Here is a 17,227-nt window from a genome sequence, read left to right as displayed (position 1 = left end):
CGGGAAAATTAGAGGATAAGGCTCCGGATCGTAGACGTATGTAGGCTGTGATGCACATTTTGTTAGACTGAAATGATAAAACATTTTTTTTATTTGGTGTATCGGCTCCATATCTTTACAATTGGAGATGGTAGGAATCACTTTAGGTCTACAACAATGGTAAAAGAAAATGAAAATGTTAAAAAATAACGTCTATTCATTTCCATATCATTTGTTATCCAAGCCACAGGGAGCCATGAGCCGCAGATTGCTGACCCCTGGGCTACGATTCCACAACCAAAAGTCAGAGCTGACAAGTCAAGTCTCAATTCCTTAGTTCTATAATAGTTCCGCATTTTGGTAAAAATACTTTTTTGCAATCTTGCAAAGAGTTCAATGAGATGATTAATAGGCTACCACTCCGTACAGTAAATATGAAGCTATATCCAGCAGCGAGTTAGCTTTGCTCAGCATAAAGACTGGAAACAGTCTAGAGGTAACAAAATCCACCTCCCAGCACCTCTGAAGATCACTTATAAATATGTTATAGCTATATTGTTTGTTTAATTTGTACAAAAGCCACAGTATACAGTAAAAGTGATATGTTCTGGTTTTACAGGGTGTTTTTTATTTGCAAGAAAGTAGATCTTAAAGTATAAATCTAAGTAAAAAAAATGCAAGCCAGTTGTCTGCCTTTCAGGTAGCCTGACTGAATGCTGACCATTAAATTGACACAGCACATAGCTGGGACCAAGTCCTTTTAAACCTGCAGAAAGCAGAATGTTTTTGGCATCATTGGGCAAAAATTCCATGATAACATTTCAGCATATTGCAAATCAAGTGTTCTGAGAGAAAACTAGACTTCTGCACCTCCTCATGGCTCTGTTTTCAGGCTTTAGAAAATCTAGCCCATGCTCCGGCTGGTGGGCGGTGCTTGGTATTTCCTCAACTTGATCTCAACATGGCTGCCGGGTCACAAACTTTCTAATTTTACAGCTAAACCGTGCACTACAAGATGTTTCTGAAACCATTTGAGGCGAGAAATATGCATTACAGTAACAGAATATTGATCCATATTTGATCAGCGCTGCCTAGTTTGACCATTTGGTCGGAGTTCACAAGTGATTGACAGCCGGCTCTCGTAGACGGCAGCTGGATGGCAGACTCTGGGTCGGCTCTGATTGGTTGTTTTCCTCCGGTCTGTGAAATCTTGAAGATGCCGCTAGCAGCAGGGGAGGACACCGGAGGACGCAGAGGCACATGATTTTTTTTCAGATTACCTGTCTGTCTCATGCACTACCGTCAGAATATAGTGACCGTTTTATAAAAATAACTTATTTTTATCATATTTGCTCCATTTCTACCCTCTGCTGCTTTAAGAATAGACTAATTCAATATTCAACGCCACCATTCTCACCATTGTTCTGAGATTTTACCAGGTCAAACAAAGCCTTTAGGGAGTCAATTCCTCATTTGTGACTCAAGTCTCAAGTCGAGTCCAAGAGTCAATAATCAGCACCTCTTTAAACCAGTCAGTAAAATACAGTCTGGAAAATATTGCCTTCACTTAAAAAGCACATAGGGTTCTAAATTATGCACATTAAAAACAATTTGTAACAAAACTGTTAACATTTTGATAGGTAATTCTATTTCAGTATCTCTGTATCCAACTTCTAAGACCTGTGAGAAACAGCATTGAGCCTCCTCCCATGTGTATCATGGGAAAGAAAAAGGGAGAAGTTGTAACTGAGACAAAGACAAAGCTGAGAAGAAGAAACAGCGTGAATAAATCAGCCTGGACGAAGTCTCTGAATCCAGGAACATGTCATCATGTTTCACATCATCTCTGCAACTTTTCTTCTTCTTCTTCTTCTCCTTTCTCTCTGACAGGCGGAGTGTAGTGGGGGAAGGGAAAGAAAGGGGGAGGGAGGAGAGAAGAGGAGAAAGGCTGACGTCATGATGGAGGTGGGATGGCTTTATGTGTGAGTGTGAGAGTGGAGAAGGGAAGAGAAGAAGAAAGGAGACTCCAGTGAATGAGCTGCACCGGGAAGACATTCAAAACAAAGGAGGAGGAGAAGAAGGAAGAGGACATCAGCTTCTTCACTTCTGCGAGCTGCTAGATCTCTCCACGGTGACTTCAAGTAAGTAGACAATGCGACAAAGAGAAACAGAAAGTAGCTGTTCTGTTATTAAAACTCTGCTTTCATACATCTCCTGTTGGGCTGGCAGATAGGACTCATGTTGCTCAAAGTGTCATTAATGAAACGGCTGTTTTTAGATTGATAATGCAAGAAGTCTTGCTTTTGGTTGACTCTTAACTGTCAGTAAAAGTTCCTTTAATCTCTTTTCTTAACTTGTTATTAAGGAAGTTTGCATGCTTCATTGATCCAGATGCTGAAGCAGCCACCTGAAGACAATTTGAATATTTGGGGATATGTTTTTTAACATATATTTTGGAGAGATGGATGTGGATTGTGGAGAAAGTGAGATAGCTGCAGCTGTGTGGTCAGGTACAACATCTGGCAGCAGCTGGACATCACAGCACAGTGCCTATATTAGAGAAATCACCTCCATGAGAAGCCTTTTTATTATTTTTATTTCTTAATCTGTCTTTCACACATGTCCATGTATGCAGCAGCCCTTTGCTACCAGTTTGTTTATTGTTTGTTTATTTATTTTTTGCACAATTTAAAACTATACAACATAACAAAACAATAAATTAATAATATACAGTCCAGGAAGAGGCAAAAAAACCCACTGAGCTTATCTGAAGCCTCAATCTAGAGACAAGATTAATACAAAAAATAATATGACTTCATAATAGTGATAAGAAACAATTAGGACAAGATATATATAATAACAACAATAACAATACAGTAAATATATCCAATTAGACAAGTGTTTTTGTGTGTGTGTGTGTGTTGCGTGGAAGTGTATGGTTAGTGTTTGTGAGGAGGATATTGATTTAAATATCTTATAAAGACTTCTGGGCAATCGTAACCAAACAACATTGTGAGTGGGAAAAAATCAAAAAACATAAAAACAGATCCATGGACAACGTGGGGAAAAGCTTCTCCTTCCACCACCACCACCACAACCTCATGTCCTTGAAAAGCAGGGAGGAGGTCCAGCCACCCATGGAGGTCTCTCTGCCTGACACACACTGAGTGCACCGAGAGAGGGGAAGCGCTGCTGCATCATAAACTAAACAAAACCAGGAGAAACGTTGAGTGTTTATTCTAGTCCGAGTTCAAGGACAAACTGTATAGTGAAATGATGAGAGGAGGGAATCCCCGCCATCTTTCAGATATCAAGTGCTCAAAAATGTTTTCTGAAATAAGCTTTTCTTTAAAAAATGTCCAACAAATTCCAGGAGGTGTTTTATGCTGCGATTTAAGCTGTAATTGACTTTAGTGTGATTGCCCTAACCTGCGAGTGAGTTTTGACAACCCCCGGATGACAAGTGCAAACTTGTTACGTGTCATTGGATGGTGCAATGTTCTCGTGATAGCAAAGGGAGAACTGTTTCAGTAGAGAGAAAAAGCAAGTTGTGCTTCCTAGTAAACGAAAATATCTTGTGGCTGCATGTCAGATTGATCTATTGAGGCTTACAGCAGACAGTAGAGAAGTGGCTGATTTCATCCTGTGCATAAATGTTTTGAACATCGGCAGAAAGTTTTGAGTCTACATGAAGAAGTTCAGTGATTTATGGTGGAGAATACCACTTGTTATCCTGTAGAACTATACTCATTGCCGGTTCTTTACATTGATGCTTACCATAGGTTTTTAAGCTTTAGTTTAGTTTTAATTTATTTGATGGATCCTCTACCTTCTACGAGGAAACTGTTCTCCATTGAGTGCACAAATCGTCCCAAAAATCAGTTTTCACAGGCTATGTAATCCTTTCCATGACAAGTAAACTGATCTTCTGATGTTAGATCAATGAAGTGCCCCTTTAATGCAGGAAAGTTCCCGTTTTTCATACCGTTTATTCTTCTAGTCTGTGTTTTACTTGTGCTTAATTAGCGTGTTGATGCAGTGCTCTCATCTCGGATAGGAAAACATCTGTGAACGCACCAACAACCATATTTCACAACTATATTACCACTCTGTGGTGTATAGCGTTGACAACATGTTTGTTGTGATGGATTTCCTATTACCACGGGCATGTTTCTGCAAGTTTTCATATAGTTTGAAAATTAATGGAAACCAGTGGCGGCCTGGAAGGTCGAAATCTAAACCGATCTAAAAAGTAGGGCTGTCCTCGACCAAAGAAACTATTAGGCGACTAACACTCATACGATATGGTCTTCTAAACAATTAGTTGATTTAAGCAACAGATCGGTGAAACTAAGTTTCTCTACAAAGAATCACACAAAAGCACCACTTTAAATCTTTTGTTCACCAGAGATGTGCTCATAAGTTCTCGGAATTATGTCATTCAGCATTAAAAAATTACTAATTGACTAAAGATTTCATAATCGACTACGATCAAAACGACCGATTAGTCGACTATTGACGAAGAGAGTCAGTCCTACTAAAAACTGTTATAATATGAAGTGATATGAAGTATAAGGAACTATTAGTGTTTAGTCAACATCCAAAAAACACCCATGAGGTCCTTCAAACATCGGTGTAAAAGGGACAGTCCAGAGTTCTTAAGAAAAAGAAGAAGTGAGATGTTTGTGTGTGCATCCATCATCTTTGTAGAAACAACCGAAGAGAGCAGAAGAAGAAGAGAGGCGGGAGCAGAGCGAGGCCGTGTCATTCCTGTCTTTGTGTAAGTGAAATGTGAGGGTCACTGAGGGGCTTTGTGCGTCACAAATTGTGGGGCCACTACGGAGTCAGCGCAGGGAGTATAAGGGGCCGGGGTGTTGCACAGATTGAATAGGTTAGGGGCCACATCGGCCTGTCTTTGAGAATGAAGGAGTGCATTCTGGGCCAACGGCGGCGCGTCTTTGAGAGCTGCAGAGTGAGTGAGGGGGCCGGTGTCGGCGCGTCTTTGTGCTGCCTTTGTTTGAGTTGAGTTGCACCAGATGAAGAGGGCTGTTTTTTTTTTAATTCAGGCTTTTTGGCACATAGACGCACAAACACATGCGCGCACAGACGGGCTCGACCGATACTTCCCTCTGGGGAAGTCGTGCGTTTTTGATGCAATTACACTCCGGACAAGTGAGCACAGGCTGGCACCTCTCATAGTTTATGGGTGTGTGTTTGTGTCGGTGTTTGTGCGTCAGTAAAGTGGGCTGTATTGTTTCAGTACACCGTTGGAGGGCTTCTCACTGTTGACTCGTTGTTTACATTTCTGTTCCCTCTTATTGTCATTGAAACCTCAGGCCCCCTGCTTGTATTTGAAAGTGCTGGCACGTCTCCGCTCTTTATACAGTCGGGGGAATGACGTTTAATGGCCTTTTCACAGCTCGGATTGTTTTATAGTGTTTAATCTGGGTCTGTAAAATAAATCTAAACTAACTCTGGAGCACTAAACATGCGTTTGATGGCTGCCGTCGCTCACTGGCTGAAGTTGTGAGACACAAGTTGCGGTATACATGCCTATCCATGGGAAACATTTTCTCCTCTTGCAGCTCTTTCATTCGCAGTTTATGGAGGGATACCAGAGCAGTGTCTCACATGGTTATGGTTAGCAGCGAGAAAGAGCTCTGGAACTGAGCGGCTCAGCTTGTTTCATAATGTCTGGGACAGATTGAGAAAGCTTCATGTAAACCAAAGAAGCTGAACTCATCTTTGTGTCTCTTTGTGTGTTTGGCACTCTGTTTTGTAGCGTGCTGTGAAAGCAGGTGGATGTTTGCCTCCCTGAGGCTACAGGTTTAGGTGTGTCTATGAAAGGAAAGCCATAATGTACAAGTCATTAGTTTTGTGTGCATGTTCTCCCTCTGATGGCTGTCATGGTTCAAGTTTCACATGTTCACAAATCTGCCTTTCAGACTGCTGGGGGGCAAAGAGGAGCTCTCTGTTGATCTGTTGTTGTTCAGTAGATGTAAATGAAAATTTACGAGGCATCGCTGGAGGGGTGGGTGTCTTCATTCCGGCCATAGTGTTGTGGCTTGCCTGCTGTTTTGACGTCATCCGCTCTGCCATGCTAGAACAGAGACTTGATGAAGACTGACAATGAATAGGCAATTGATTGAGAAATCGAGAGTTGAGCCGGTGTGTAATATGTTCCCAGAGTGTGGGATGTTCAGTATTCAAGCTACATTGCTTCATTCTGCCTCACTTCACCTGGAGCTCTACTGCATTCTTTGATGAAAGAGGGATATGTTTGGTCCTGCCCAACTCTGACTGGTTTCATACTAGTTTCATATCTGTTGGGGTTTTTCTCTTTTCCTGTTAGATTCAGAGGGGGATTAGACCCTCATCAGTGGCCTGTGATTTCCTCACTGTCCACGTCTTATTTGAGTAGATGTGTGTGTGTGCGTATAGCCCTGAAGATGGTGAAGCAGCCTCTTATGTGGTTTTTGGGTTTGAGGGCCTTCCTCCTGGCTGGTCCAGATGCATGACCAGACCAGGCGCAGCAGCTTAGGGAACATGCCTTGGTTTGAGGTTTCTGGTTCAGGATCTGTGCGTTAAGAAAAAAATGAGCTAATGGAGTCCTTGTAGGGTTGGGGTGGAGGGGTGGGGGGTCATCTGATCTGGGTGGGTGATCCAACAGCTCAAATACTATGGAGTTACATTTGTGTCTCTATTATGCAAGCAAACAGAAAAGGTTTGACATGCAATCAAAACATGTTTTATTGCAAGTCAAATAAAATTGTGATTCAAAATGTTGTAATGTAATTCCAAAAGTTTTGTTTGTGAATCCAAGAGTTTTGCTGACCTATGCTGAAAGATGCAAGAGACGTCTCTATTGGTCAGTCTGGATTTGCAAACAAAACTTTTGGACTCACAAACAAAAGTTGTGGATTTGCATTAATACATTTTTAATCAATGATTACAGTGTGGAAAGTTTTGCTCCCAAACGTATTCTGTTTGGTTTGGTAATAACATCACAAAAGTAACTCCATTATATTCTTTCCTAAACAGGGACAAGCTCATGCCTTCATCGAGAAACAAAACATTTCCATCTTCTTTCACAATTTTCATATTTGTGTATCTAAATTCTTCACAGAACAATCTGGGTCAACTGTGCTTTAGATCTCTCAACCACCCACCTTCAGTCCTCATTCACTTTCACTCTCCAGAAGAGACCACAGTGACCAGCGCTCATTACCTCAGCACCTTGGCATGCTACCAGAGCCTTCGCTGATATCTCAGACCAATTACTCTAGATTTACTACTCAGCGGGCTCCTTTAACTAACGGCCAACCGACTGACCCACATACGCCTCGTATCCACTGCTTCGTCCAGGAGGCTTTGAAATGGGCTCGGCTCAAACTGACGCTTCATTAGTAGATATTTTATTGAGCACGCAGGCTGCGTGGCCAACGGGGTTTTCACAGCCAAACTGTTGGCCCGTGGATTGTATATTTTGTAAATTCCACTAGAGAAAGTTTGTCTCATAGCAGCGAGGAGACTGTTCATGTTGGCCTGCTGAATGAAGGGTTGGGAAAACTGTGTGTGAGTTGGCTTCAGGTCTTCACTACATGCATATAATCCTGTGTGGCAGCAGGCTTGGTTTCTGTCAGGACCGGAGAGATCAGATGCAGAACCACATTGCTTACTTTCATCTTGTAGCATATCTACTGTATCATCAGTCAAACTCAGCATCGTGGAGGATTCATAAAAGAAGCATAAGTGTTGGTGGTGATGATGCATATCTACGGTGGTGACTCCACGGGCACGCAGAGAGCTGCAGTAACAAAGATCTGACAGTTGGAAGATACATATCTATCAAAAGCAACCGAGAGGCTGAGACCTCTCACCCACGGCGCCTTGATCGCCGCCGGGTTATGAATAAGTCATGTCTCTGAGTGTCTGATGTGCCGTGAAGTGTAAAACGCTCCTCCCTCGGCGCTCACATAAACACACAGAGAATCCTGACCTTGCCGAGGAAGTGCCGTTCAAGCGCTTTTCCCAGAAGTCTGTTCTACGAGCAGAAAACAAGCGGAAAGTATTCATCAGTTTCAGGATGTAGTGACCTTTCTGCTCGCTAAATGACACTGCAGCATGGACACGCACATATACACACATGCATGCAATCACAGACACATGCAGGTCACCAGATGTGCAGATTAGAATCTCAAATTCAAATGATTTGGACATAAATAATCCAGTGTTTAAGACATTTTATGTGTTTAGATTATCAGACAATATGTAGCTTTTAAACAGTACTGATAATCATTTTAAATCAAGAAGGGGTTCTTGTGGGTGTTAGAATCATTATTGTTTTTTGTCAAATAACCACATACTTCCTCAAAATGCTCTGCTCTTTACTTCTGCTAAAAAAAGTCCCTTCAAGATGTCACCTCCTTCTGAGTGCACTCCTAAGTGAGACTACAGAGAGCCATGATGAGGTATGAATGAAAAGATTTCTGTAAGAACTGGGGGGAGATCACACAAGGTGCACGCCGACTGCCTCGATGAGGCATGTTTAGGCTCCATCCCTGTAGTTTAAAGAGGCAGAGCAGCTAATTTGAGGGCATTGTAGTCTCAACAGACAGCGCCATGCCCGGCCTGGATGGACTATATAATCAGCTGTAAACAGAAGACTCCAGGCTGAAAACAAGCATGCACATTTACATACCTTTACACACATATGTTTAATCAGTAGGGACATGCTGAAAAATAAACTATATTTCTGTATTGTGATGTTGCTATAAATAGTGCTGTGTCGGTGTGGTGAGTCAGGCCGTTGTGTGAAGCCATTGTAACAGAATGGAAACTGTGATAGCAAGCATGGTTTTGTGAGGAGGCCTGGAATAAACTCAAGGACTGTAATAAAATAAGGCACACCCCAAACCATCCTCTAACACATAAACACACTTCAAATCCTGGATTGTGCTTTTCCTTGTTGCTGTAATTCCCTGCAAGTAGAGTCACAAATGCAAACATGTTTCTTCAGACACTCCAGTGTGATGGTTTAGATTGAACGCAGATAGGTTGACAGATCGTCCTCACAATGCATGACTGTTGGACAGACACTGATGCTTCCTGTTTGCTTCCTGTTGATTTCTGCTGTTTCCTTTTTGGCCGATAATGCATAGTAACGTTGCTGTAACTTCCTTATCCTGCTGCTATAACTTTCAGCTCAGTTGAAACTAAAACTCCCCCAGTTTATCTTCCAGCTGGGTAATTATAGACGATGCATTTTGGCTGAGGGGGTTCATGAAATCTCTAATTAGGATGCAATGAGAATAAGGCAAATTTTAAGCAGAGACGTGCCCCCTGAAATTCTGCTAAAGCAAAGTAGATGGAATGAGATGAACTTGAAGCTTAAGATGCACATCGCTGTCAACCTGAAGACAAAGCAAACCTGAGCACAACAAACCTGCCACAACTACAGCAGAACTACTTGAACCGTGAACTGCAGACACGACTGAATCCAGCTGAACTGAATTACACCCGCATCTCAAGTGTTTCACATCTCATGCCTCTGCTCTTCAGAAGTTGTCATGCCTGTGACTTTGTTATCGTGACCCAGTTCTGCTGGTTTCTACTCGACCCCGACCTCAGATGAATCAGTCAGCCCTTTTAGCCGCATGAGATAATACTCTTATTCTGTGGCCAGGGGAATGTCTGAAGTGTTTTTTTCGCCTTGAACTGACTCTGATCGTATCAGACGATATACAGCATCAGTGTTCATTCCCTACAGATGTGGTGGGATGATTTACCATCCTGAATGAGGCTGTATAACGTAATAGCACATTGACTCCCTTCGGGGCGGCAGACTGACTTGTAACTCTTAATGAATGCTTTTGTGCTGAACTTTTCATCACCAACAAAATGACACATACAGCAAGAATGAGAGGGATAACATGATAGAGCAGTCCACTCTTATCAGTATATCAGCCCTTCGCTTTTATGGGAGAGTTATGAGTCTGTTAGACTGATGACACGTTTAAAGAGCCGCTTCAACAAAATTCCAAAAAAAAAACTACCCCCCTAACCGATTAATTGATTTATCAAAATAATTGTCGATTAATAGATCCTTTGAACAATCCTTTTTGGGGACTCCACCAGTGAGATCCACCACGACACGCTGTGTTTAAACCAGATCCCACATATTTTCCTGTGTGTATCATAACGCTGGATCATGACATCAGAGGGCTTCTGAGAAAACCTCTGTGCTTCCACGAGACCACGGCTGGCGTGGAGGCCAGTGTGGTCACGGCAACTAAATCATAACATAGCAACAGTATCACAATCACTTTGATTGGGACCTACATACACACACACACACACACACTTGAACACTGACTCACATGCACACAGGATTGAGAGCTCTGAGAATGTCATCTGTTACAGGTTACAAGTTATTTGTAATCAAGTCTTGATTGCTGTTGAATACAGATTTATATTCAGACTGCAATTTGTAAAGTCAAGTCAATTTTATTTGTACAGCCCAAAATCACAAATCACAAATTTGCCTCGGGGGCTTTACAATCTGTACAGGATACGACACCCTCTGTCCCTTACAGAGCGACCCTCTCATCAGATAAGGAAAAAGTTAACCAAAAAAAACCTTTTAACAGGGAAAAAAGCAACACGACCTCCTCTCCATGCCAACCAGATAGATTCCGAGCAACACAACCTCCTCTCCATGCCAACCAGATAGAGGCAGAGCAACACAACCTCCTCTCCACGCCAGATAGATAGAGCCAGAACAACACGACCACCTCTCCACGCCGAATAGATAGAGCCAGAGCCAGAGCAACGCGACCTCCTCTCCACAGTGGAGCCTTGAGAGAGGACCAGATTTTTGTTTTTAATTCACAGTTGCTTAGCAACATAAACGTGTGTTACCCATGCCAATAGCGAACTGAGTGATGGAGCTCCACTTGGTGTCATGTGTGTTCTTGCCTGCAGCAGTGAGGATCTGGCTGCATATTCCACTGTGTGTTACTGTGAAATGCGGCATGCTGTAACAGAGCTCTGCGCTGATCTGTGCTGACAGCTGCTCAGTGGCAAAACACACAAGGCTCCTGTCATCTTGCAGATAAAATCAATCACACAAAGGCCCAGTAATTGTGAGTAAAATGACAACAGTGTAAACTTGCAGTTGTGTGGGTGTGTGTGTGTGTGTGTGATTCATCCTGACTGTTCCAACAGACATCTGGAAGTGTTGCTCATGGTGCTTGCAGCTGGCTGGTAGTGAATGTGAAGGAGCACTCTGTGGGAAGATCTATTTAATGACAATGGTACAAATTAGACATCCTGAGGGTAAACACAAGGAGCTTGATGATTCATAGTGGATGGGAAATCAGCCCAAGAAAAAAAAGAGTCCCTCTTTTCTGCCCCTTTCCCCTCAGTTACTCCCACTTCACATGTCTGTGTGTCTGACCCTGTTGTGTCTCTGTGTCTGTAGGTGTGCCTTTCAGATGGTACCATGGCTGAGGGAAGCTGCTTCGGTGCGATGTAGCTGTTTGGGATGACCAGAGCCGGACCTTGCCTCAAAGAAGAAAGAATCGTGAGAGGAGGGAAAACATCTGCTCAGAGAAGATAAGATCAGAGCCGTACCTTTCTCTTTGTAAGGAAAGGAATTTAAACTCCCCAGTATCAGTGCTCTGTCACTTTTAAAGGGCTTTTATTTTTTTTATCATTGGTTGTTGCCATCTCAGAAAGCGTTAACACCATGTGCCATGTTATCGTAACATGCCGCTCCATGCTCTGGACGCTGCTCAGCATCGTGGTGGCCTTCGCTGAGCTCATTGCCTTCATGAGCCCCGACTGGCTGCTGGGATTCCCTCGGTCCGACTCCAGGTCAAACGGGGCGGGCGTGGACTCCGGGGAGTACCGGCCGTCTCTCGGCCTCTACAGCCGCTGCCTTCGCGTCGGGGCCAGGGGAGTCGGGGTGAGCTGCGGGCCCTACGCCGGGTCGTTCGGAGAGGTGGCCAGCGGCTTCTGGCAGGCGGCCATGTTGTTTCTGGCAGCAGGGATGTTGGTGCTGGGAGGAGTGGCCTGTATCTCAATCTTCAGCCTGTGCTTCCAGAGCATCCTGAGGAAGAGCATATTCAACATCTGTGGACTGCTCCAGGCTATCGCAGGTGAGACATTTATCTCTCTCTGTGTGTATGTGTTTACTTGTCTGACACAAAAAAAGTAGTCCTGTGCTCTCAGGAATCAGTTTCACTGAAATCTGAACGTATTTTATTTGAGTTTTTTTAGTCAGTAATGTAGCCTACATTAGAGATAGACAGGAAAAAGTGGAAGAGAGAGAGAGAGATGTCTCTAGGCCAACAGGAAACCCCAGGGCACAGTAGTATTAATCCTATATACTGTATACTCAAAATTCACATGATTTCATTTTTTAGTTCTTATTTTCTACTATATTTTAATGTCAGACAGTGGGCTTCATGCAGCAACATTTTTAAATTTCTCTTATATTAAGAGAAAATATAAGATAAATCAACTCCAGATGCACCAGACGTTTTTAACCATCCAAATCTGCTCTTACCCAGGTGTGCTGAATGTTTAAAACCACTTGATTGTAAATTGGAGGCGTGTGGCCGATTGCTTATTATCAACATCGGTAACGCCCCCTAAACACTATATAAGGGCATGTCTTAGCATAATGTAACATCCCTAACACTAGGGGCAGGGCAGGTGTGCCTTGTGCAAATACTCTGGCACATGGCCAAGAATTTGAGAGAAAAAAATGCTGCAAGAAGAAGAACTTAGATAAGATGAGTTTAGGATAGATAGATAGATAGATAGATAGATAGATCTCTTATGTAAGAGAAGAGCAAAATTAAGAAAACATTGGTGAATCCCAGAAATCAGTGGGTACTAACAAAATTAGAACAAATCAGGGTTCGAACAAAAATGAGAGAAAATGTGTTGTTGAATGCCTGTCTGTCTAAATAAAAGCTGGTGAACTGTGAGAAACAAAGGACAATGGAAACAAATCCAGGACGTTTCTGTTATCCCTGACAAAACTGATATATTATTATTATATATAACATAATGTTGTCACTAAACCAAACCAAACCAAACCAAACACAGACAAACATGATGCTTTGATTTCTGCAAAATAGAGGTATGGAGTAAATTAAAAACTGAAAAATATTGTCACTTTTTAGTTGAGTTGGCCAACAATATTAAGTGTTGATCATGGAATATGCAATTATATTGCAAACAATGTATAGAATGATTTCACACAAAAAACAAGCAAACATATACACAATAAACCAAATGAAATCATAAGAAATCAAAATTCCAGTGAACACCAGGGTACGGGACTCTTTTATTGGCAAACTACATTACAAACAAGAAAGCGCAAGTGGCTTCATCAGATTCGCAGCATTACTGGAGAGAATAGAAGCACCGCTGTGCACGGGGGATCTTTAGTTTTTTTTAATCACATACACACATTTCTTTCATTGCCGTGTTTCCTCTGGGTTCACACGTTCAAAGTTACAGAGGAAGGAAATTGGAAGTTCCCACACAGTTAGCACCTTCAGGAAAGAACCGTGGACAAACACAAGAAGCTGAACAGCTCCACCTCACTTGCTACTTGAAACTAATGCTAATAATCTGGGATGTGTGACTCAGAGTTTGTAGTGGTTACACGCCCATGCAAGCCCTATTACTGTATGTTTTATAATCAGGCCGTAGCCTTTGGGGAATGTCGGTGTTGCTGTTGAGTTTACAAGTTTAAACATCGGAGTTTATAAGTTGGCAGCTTCCAGAGGCGTTCCATTGCACTTTTCCTAGTTGGAGGTTGGATATTCCAACCAAACCTCTCCAAGTGTTTTTTTGCATGTTTCTACAACAATGAGCTCCCACAGGTGTGTTTGGCTGGACACGTCAGTTGAGTAGGTAATCTATCATTATGTGACATCAGTGTAGAAGCGGTCAAATGTCGTCTCTTCCTCTCATCACAAACCAAATGCTTGTCAGCTGAAGAATACATGTATTCGTCAGCAGAGTTGAGTCACCATGTTCCCAGCTGCACTGTGATCTGTTTGTGCTCTCAGCGCCGATGTTTACGTGTCCGTGACTAAACCCCTCGTCCTTGTCGTCCGCTCTCTCTCTCTCTGTCTCCAGGCCTGTTGCTGATGGTAGGCCTCATGCTGTACCCTGCCGGTTGGGGTTCAGAGAAGGTGATCAGCTACTGCGGCGCCGAGGCCTTGCCCTTTAGGCCGGCTATGTGCTCGCTCGGCTGGGCGTTCTACGCAGCCATAGGAGGAACGCTGGGGTCCTTCCTGTGCGCCGTCTTGTCCGCCCAGGCTGAGATCGCCACCTCCAGCGATAAAGTTCAGGAGGAGATTGAAGAGGGGAAGAGTCTGATCTGTCTGCTCTGAGCCGTCACAAAAACCTCCTTGGTGTCATTTCTCTTATATGGACAACAGACATTCCTCTGGGGGGTTTGCTTCACGATAGCCTGGATAAAATCAGTGATTGTTGAAAAGATAGAAGCCCTCCCAAATGTGCCGAAGCCTACCTGATGATAACATGAAAAAAATATTCTACAGCTTCAGGTTAAACTAGCCAAAAGGGCTCTGGTACAGCAGCAGGCTGAGGAACATTTTTAGACCAAGATACTGTTTATTTTTGTAATAATCTTTGCCTTAAACAAACCACTGTGCTGGAATAGCAGATTAGTTAGAGAAATTGGTAGTGGATGTGTCGTTAGTGTTATTGTGGACAGGTTAAACACTGCCAGTCAGACAGTGTGTAGGCCCATTATAATGTTCATTCACACGGTTCACCTGCAAACCTCAACAAACCACTGAATACTAGCAGATGTGTCCACTAAACTCCCAACAACAGCTTGCATATGTGGGCAAGTGTGTGTGTGTGTGTGTGACATGAACTGCTCTGATTGTATTTGTAGTTGCTACCTTGGTAGTGGCTAATTGGGATCCGCATAAATAAATAAATGGCACAGCAGGACAGTAAGACTCTCTAGCTAGCTTCACATGTGCCACTTAAGGGATTGTTCACTTTAAATGGAGTTTGGCCTGTTAAACGGATTGTTTGTGGGCCTCTCGCAGCGTATGAACTGGCAGAGTGTGTGAACAGAACAGAAAAGGAACAGAGACTCGCCATATGTTTCACTGTGGTAAAATTTCATGAGGGGATGTTTGCTCACAGCGAGATAAATCAGGCTGCACCAGAGCTTATCATAGGTTCCCGACACGCTTGGCAGACAAGATCCGGCTTTGTAAAGATGTCCCAGACACACAAAAAAGTGGGTAAAAATTCAAAAAGCCTTTTGTTGAGCTTTTGCTAGATGATTGCAAAATGTTTCATCAGTGTTGCCCTCTTTGTTTGTTTGGTACTTTTTGGAGATCACCTGATATTGTGTGTTTTGCACTCCTTTCACATTGCTTCATATTTTCCCAACTGTGCTTCATTTAAGTTGCTGTAAATTGCTTTTATTCATTGTAGATGACATGTGCAATAATTCAGCTATGGTGCGTTTGCTGTGAGAGTGAGTGGACCGAGAGGATTTCTATAGGCTGTCTGTGCGTAAATTAATATGTTGACCGTCCGCTGTTTTTGTTACATTAACAAAAGAGTAACAGCATCCGTGGCACATTGTATGATGCTGTGTGTATGAGAGGTCGACGTGTGAGGAAAGATACAGTCTGTACTCAAATAAACCAGGCCTTCTTTAGTCATTCTATCTGTGTGAAGTATGTAAAACCTTTCTTTTACTCGGGTAAGTTCCCTCTTTCATGTTTCTTTCCTGTTAAAACCAAACTTCCTGAGGAAACAGTGACACCTAGAGATGGAGAGTAGACAATGCAGAACAGTAGATTGCTTTCCAACCAAGCTTGCAAGATAAATTTGAAGGGTTTTATTAAATACTGCCATGTTTCACTTTGTCAATCCTCTTAAACCTGTTTAAATATAAGAGTTCGAACATCCTCACCACTCCTTTATGTACGTAAACTGTGACATGGGGTCATGAGTAGACATTGCTTCATTTTAAATCTTTACCAGGCTGGGAACCATGGTCTTATACCACTGATCCTAAACAAATAAAAACTTTGGTTGAAGTACTTAAAAGTTATATAACTTTCTGAAAACAAGTCAGCCAATATTTCTTTCAAATTTTATTTCATGTTAATACCATAAATATACAAAACTCAAACTATTTCACATGCAACATAGGCCAGACAAGAGTGCATTACGTTTTCTTTTTACATGTGATTGATAATGGGGATCAAATTTTCAACTTTACAAAATATACAAGTGTCCCTTTTTTGAACGAGTTTCTTCTCTGATTCAGTGAAATAACATGGTCACAGGTCAAAAACACAGTTTTGTGTCAGCAAACTTCAAATACACCGTTCTGTACTGCGGACCAGCTCGCCAAATACATCTATAAATGACCCACTGTGGCTTCGTATAACAACGGTTTAAAACTATAGGTACACGGGAATTATGTGGGTGTTTGTAGCAAAGAAAACGGGGATCAATATGTTAAAAGTAAACTATGGCAAAGGGAGCACATCACAAACCATGATTTTAAAAACAAATCTATATGGACATTTGGTAGATTTCTCACAGCTTTTCAGGACATAGAATAACACTTGAGGGAGATATTTTTTTTTGCCTTTCATACCAATCCTGCACTCATCCTCATCCATACAAGCACACCTCTTGCGGGGTCAAGTTGCAAAGTCATTGAACACTTTAAAATCTAGCTTATGCTATGATCGCGTCGTTACAAAAACCACACAAACCTAATACGTCATGTAAAATCAAAACAAACAAAAATGTAAATGCAAACAACTTAAATTACAACATAAATAAAAACATGTTTTAAAAAATATTTCCAAACAAAAACAATACTGTCGAGATGTAAGCATACTTCATGACAAACCTTCAACTTGGTAACACTCACAGGAGGATTTAATCCACAGTCCGTACATGTGTAATAACGGCAGCACCAGTCACCGATCATCTATCACGCACATCTTCAGACACTCGCCACCACTACGAGAGGTGCTAAAGCATGACACAAATGTAACCCACGTCCTCAGTTCACTTAAGTGACAGTAGTCTGTACAACTTAATTCTGAATAACACTGTTATTATTGTATATAAATGAATGTTTCTTAGTGACATCAAGTCCAATCCTCTGTTATCTTAATGCTCAGTTTGGCTACGAAACTTC

General features: G+C 42.2%; 1 protein-coding gene across 1 annotated transcript; it reads left to right on the top strand.

Moving 5' to 3' along the window:
- The first annotated feature begins 1,910 nt into the window (after window positions 1-1,910).
- Window positions 1,911-16,768, top strand: LOC119492629 (LHFPL tetraspan subfamily member 2a protein-like). The gene is made up of 3 exons (XM_037777204.1): window positions 1,911-2,120; window positions 11,462-12,140; window positions 14,143-16,768. Exons 2-3 carry the CDS (start codon window positions 11,729-11,731, stop codon window positions 14,397-14,399), a joined length of 669 nt encoding a protein of 222 aa, XP_037633132.1. The 5' UTR covers window positions 1,911-2,120; window positions 11,462-11,728; the 3' UTR covers window positions 14,400-16,768.
- The last annotated feature ends 459 nt before the right edge of the window (window positions 16,769-17,227 follow it).

Source organism: Sebastes umbrosus, chromosome 8, assembly GCF_015220745.1.
Source record: "Sebastes umbrosus isolate fSebUmb1 chromosome 8, fSebUmb1.pri, whole genome shotgun sequence".
NCBI lineage: Eukaryota > Metazoa > Chordata > Actinopteri > Perciformes > Sebastidae > Sebastes > Sebastes umbrosus.
The sequence above is the reverse complement of the archived record's forward strand: the minus strand, read 5'-3'. Positions and strand labels throughout refer to the sequence as shown.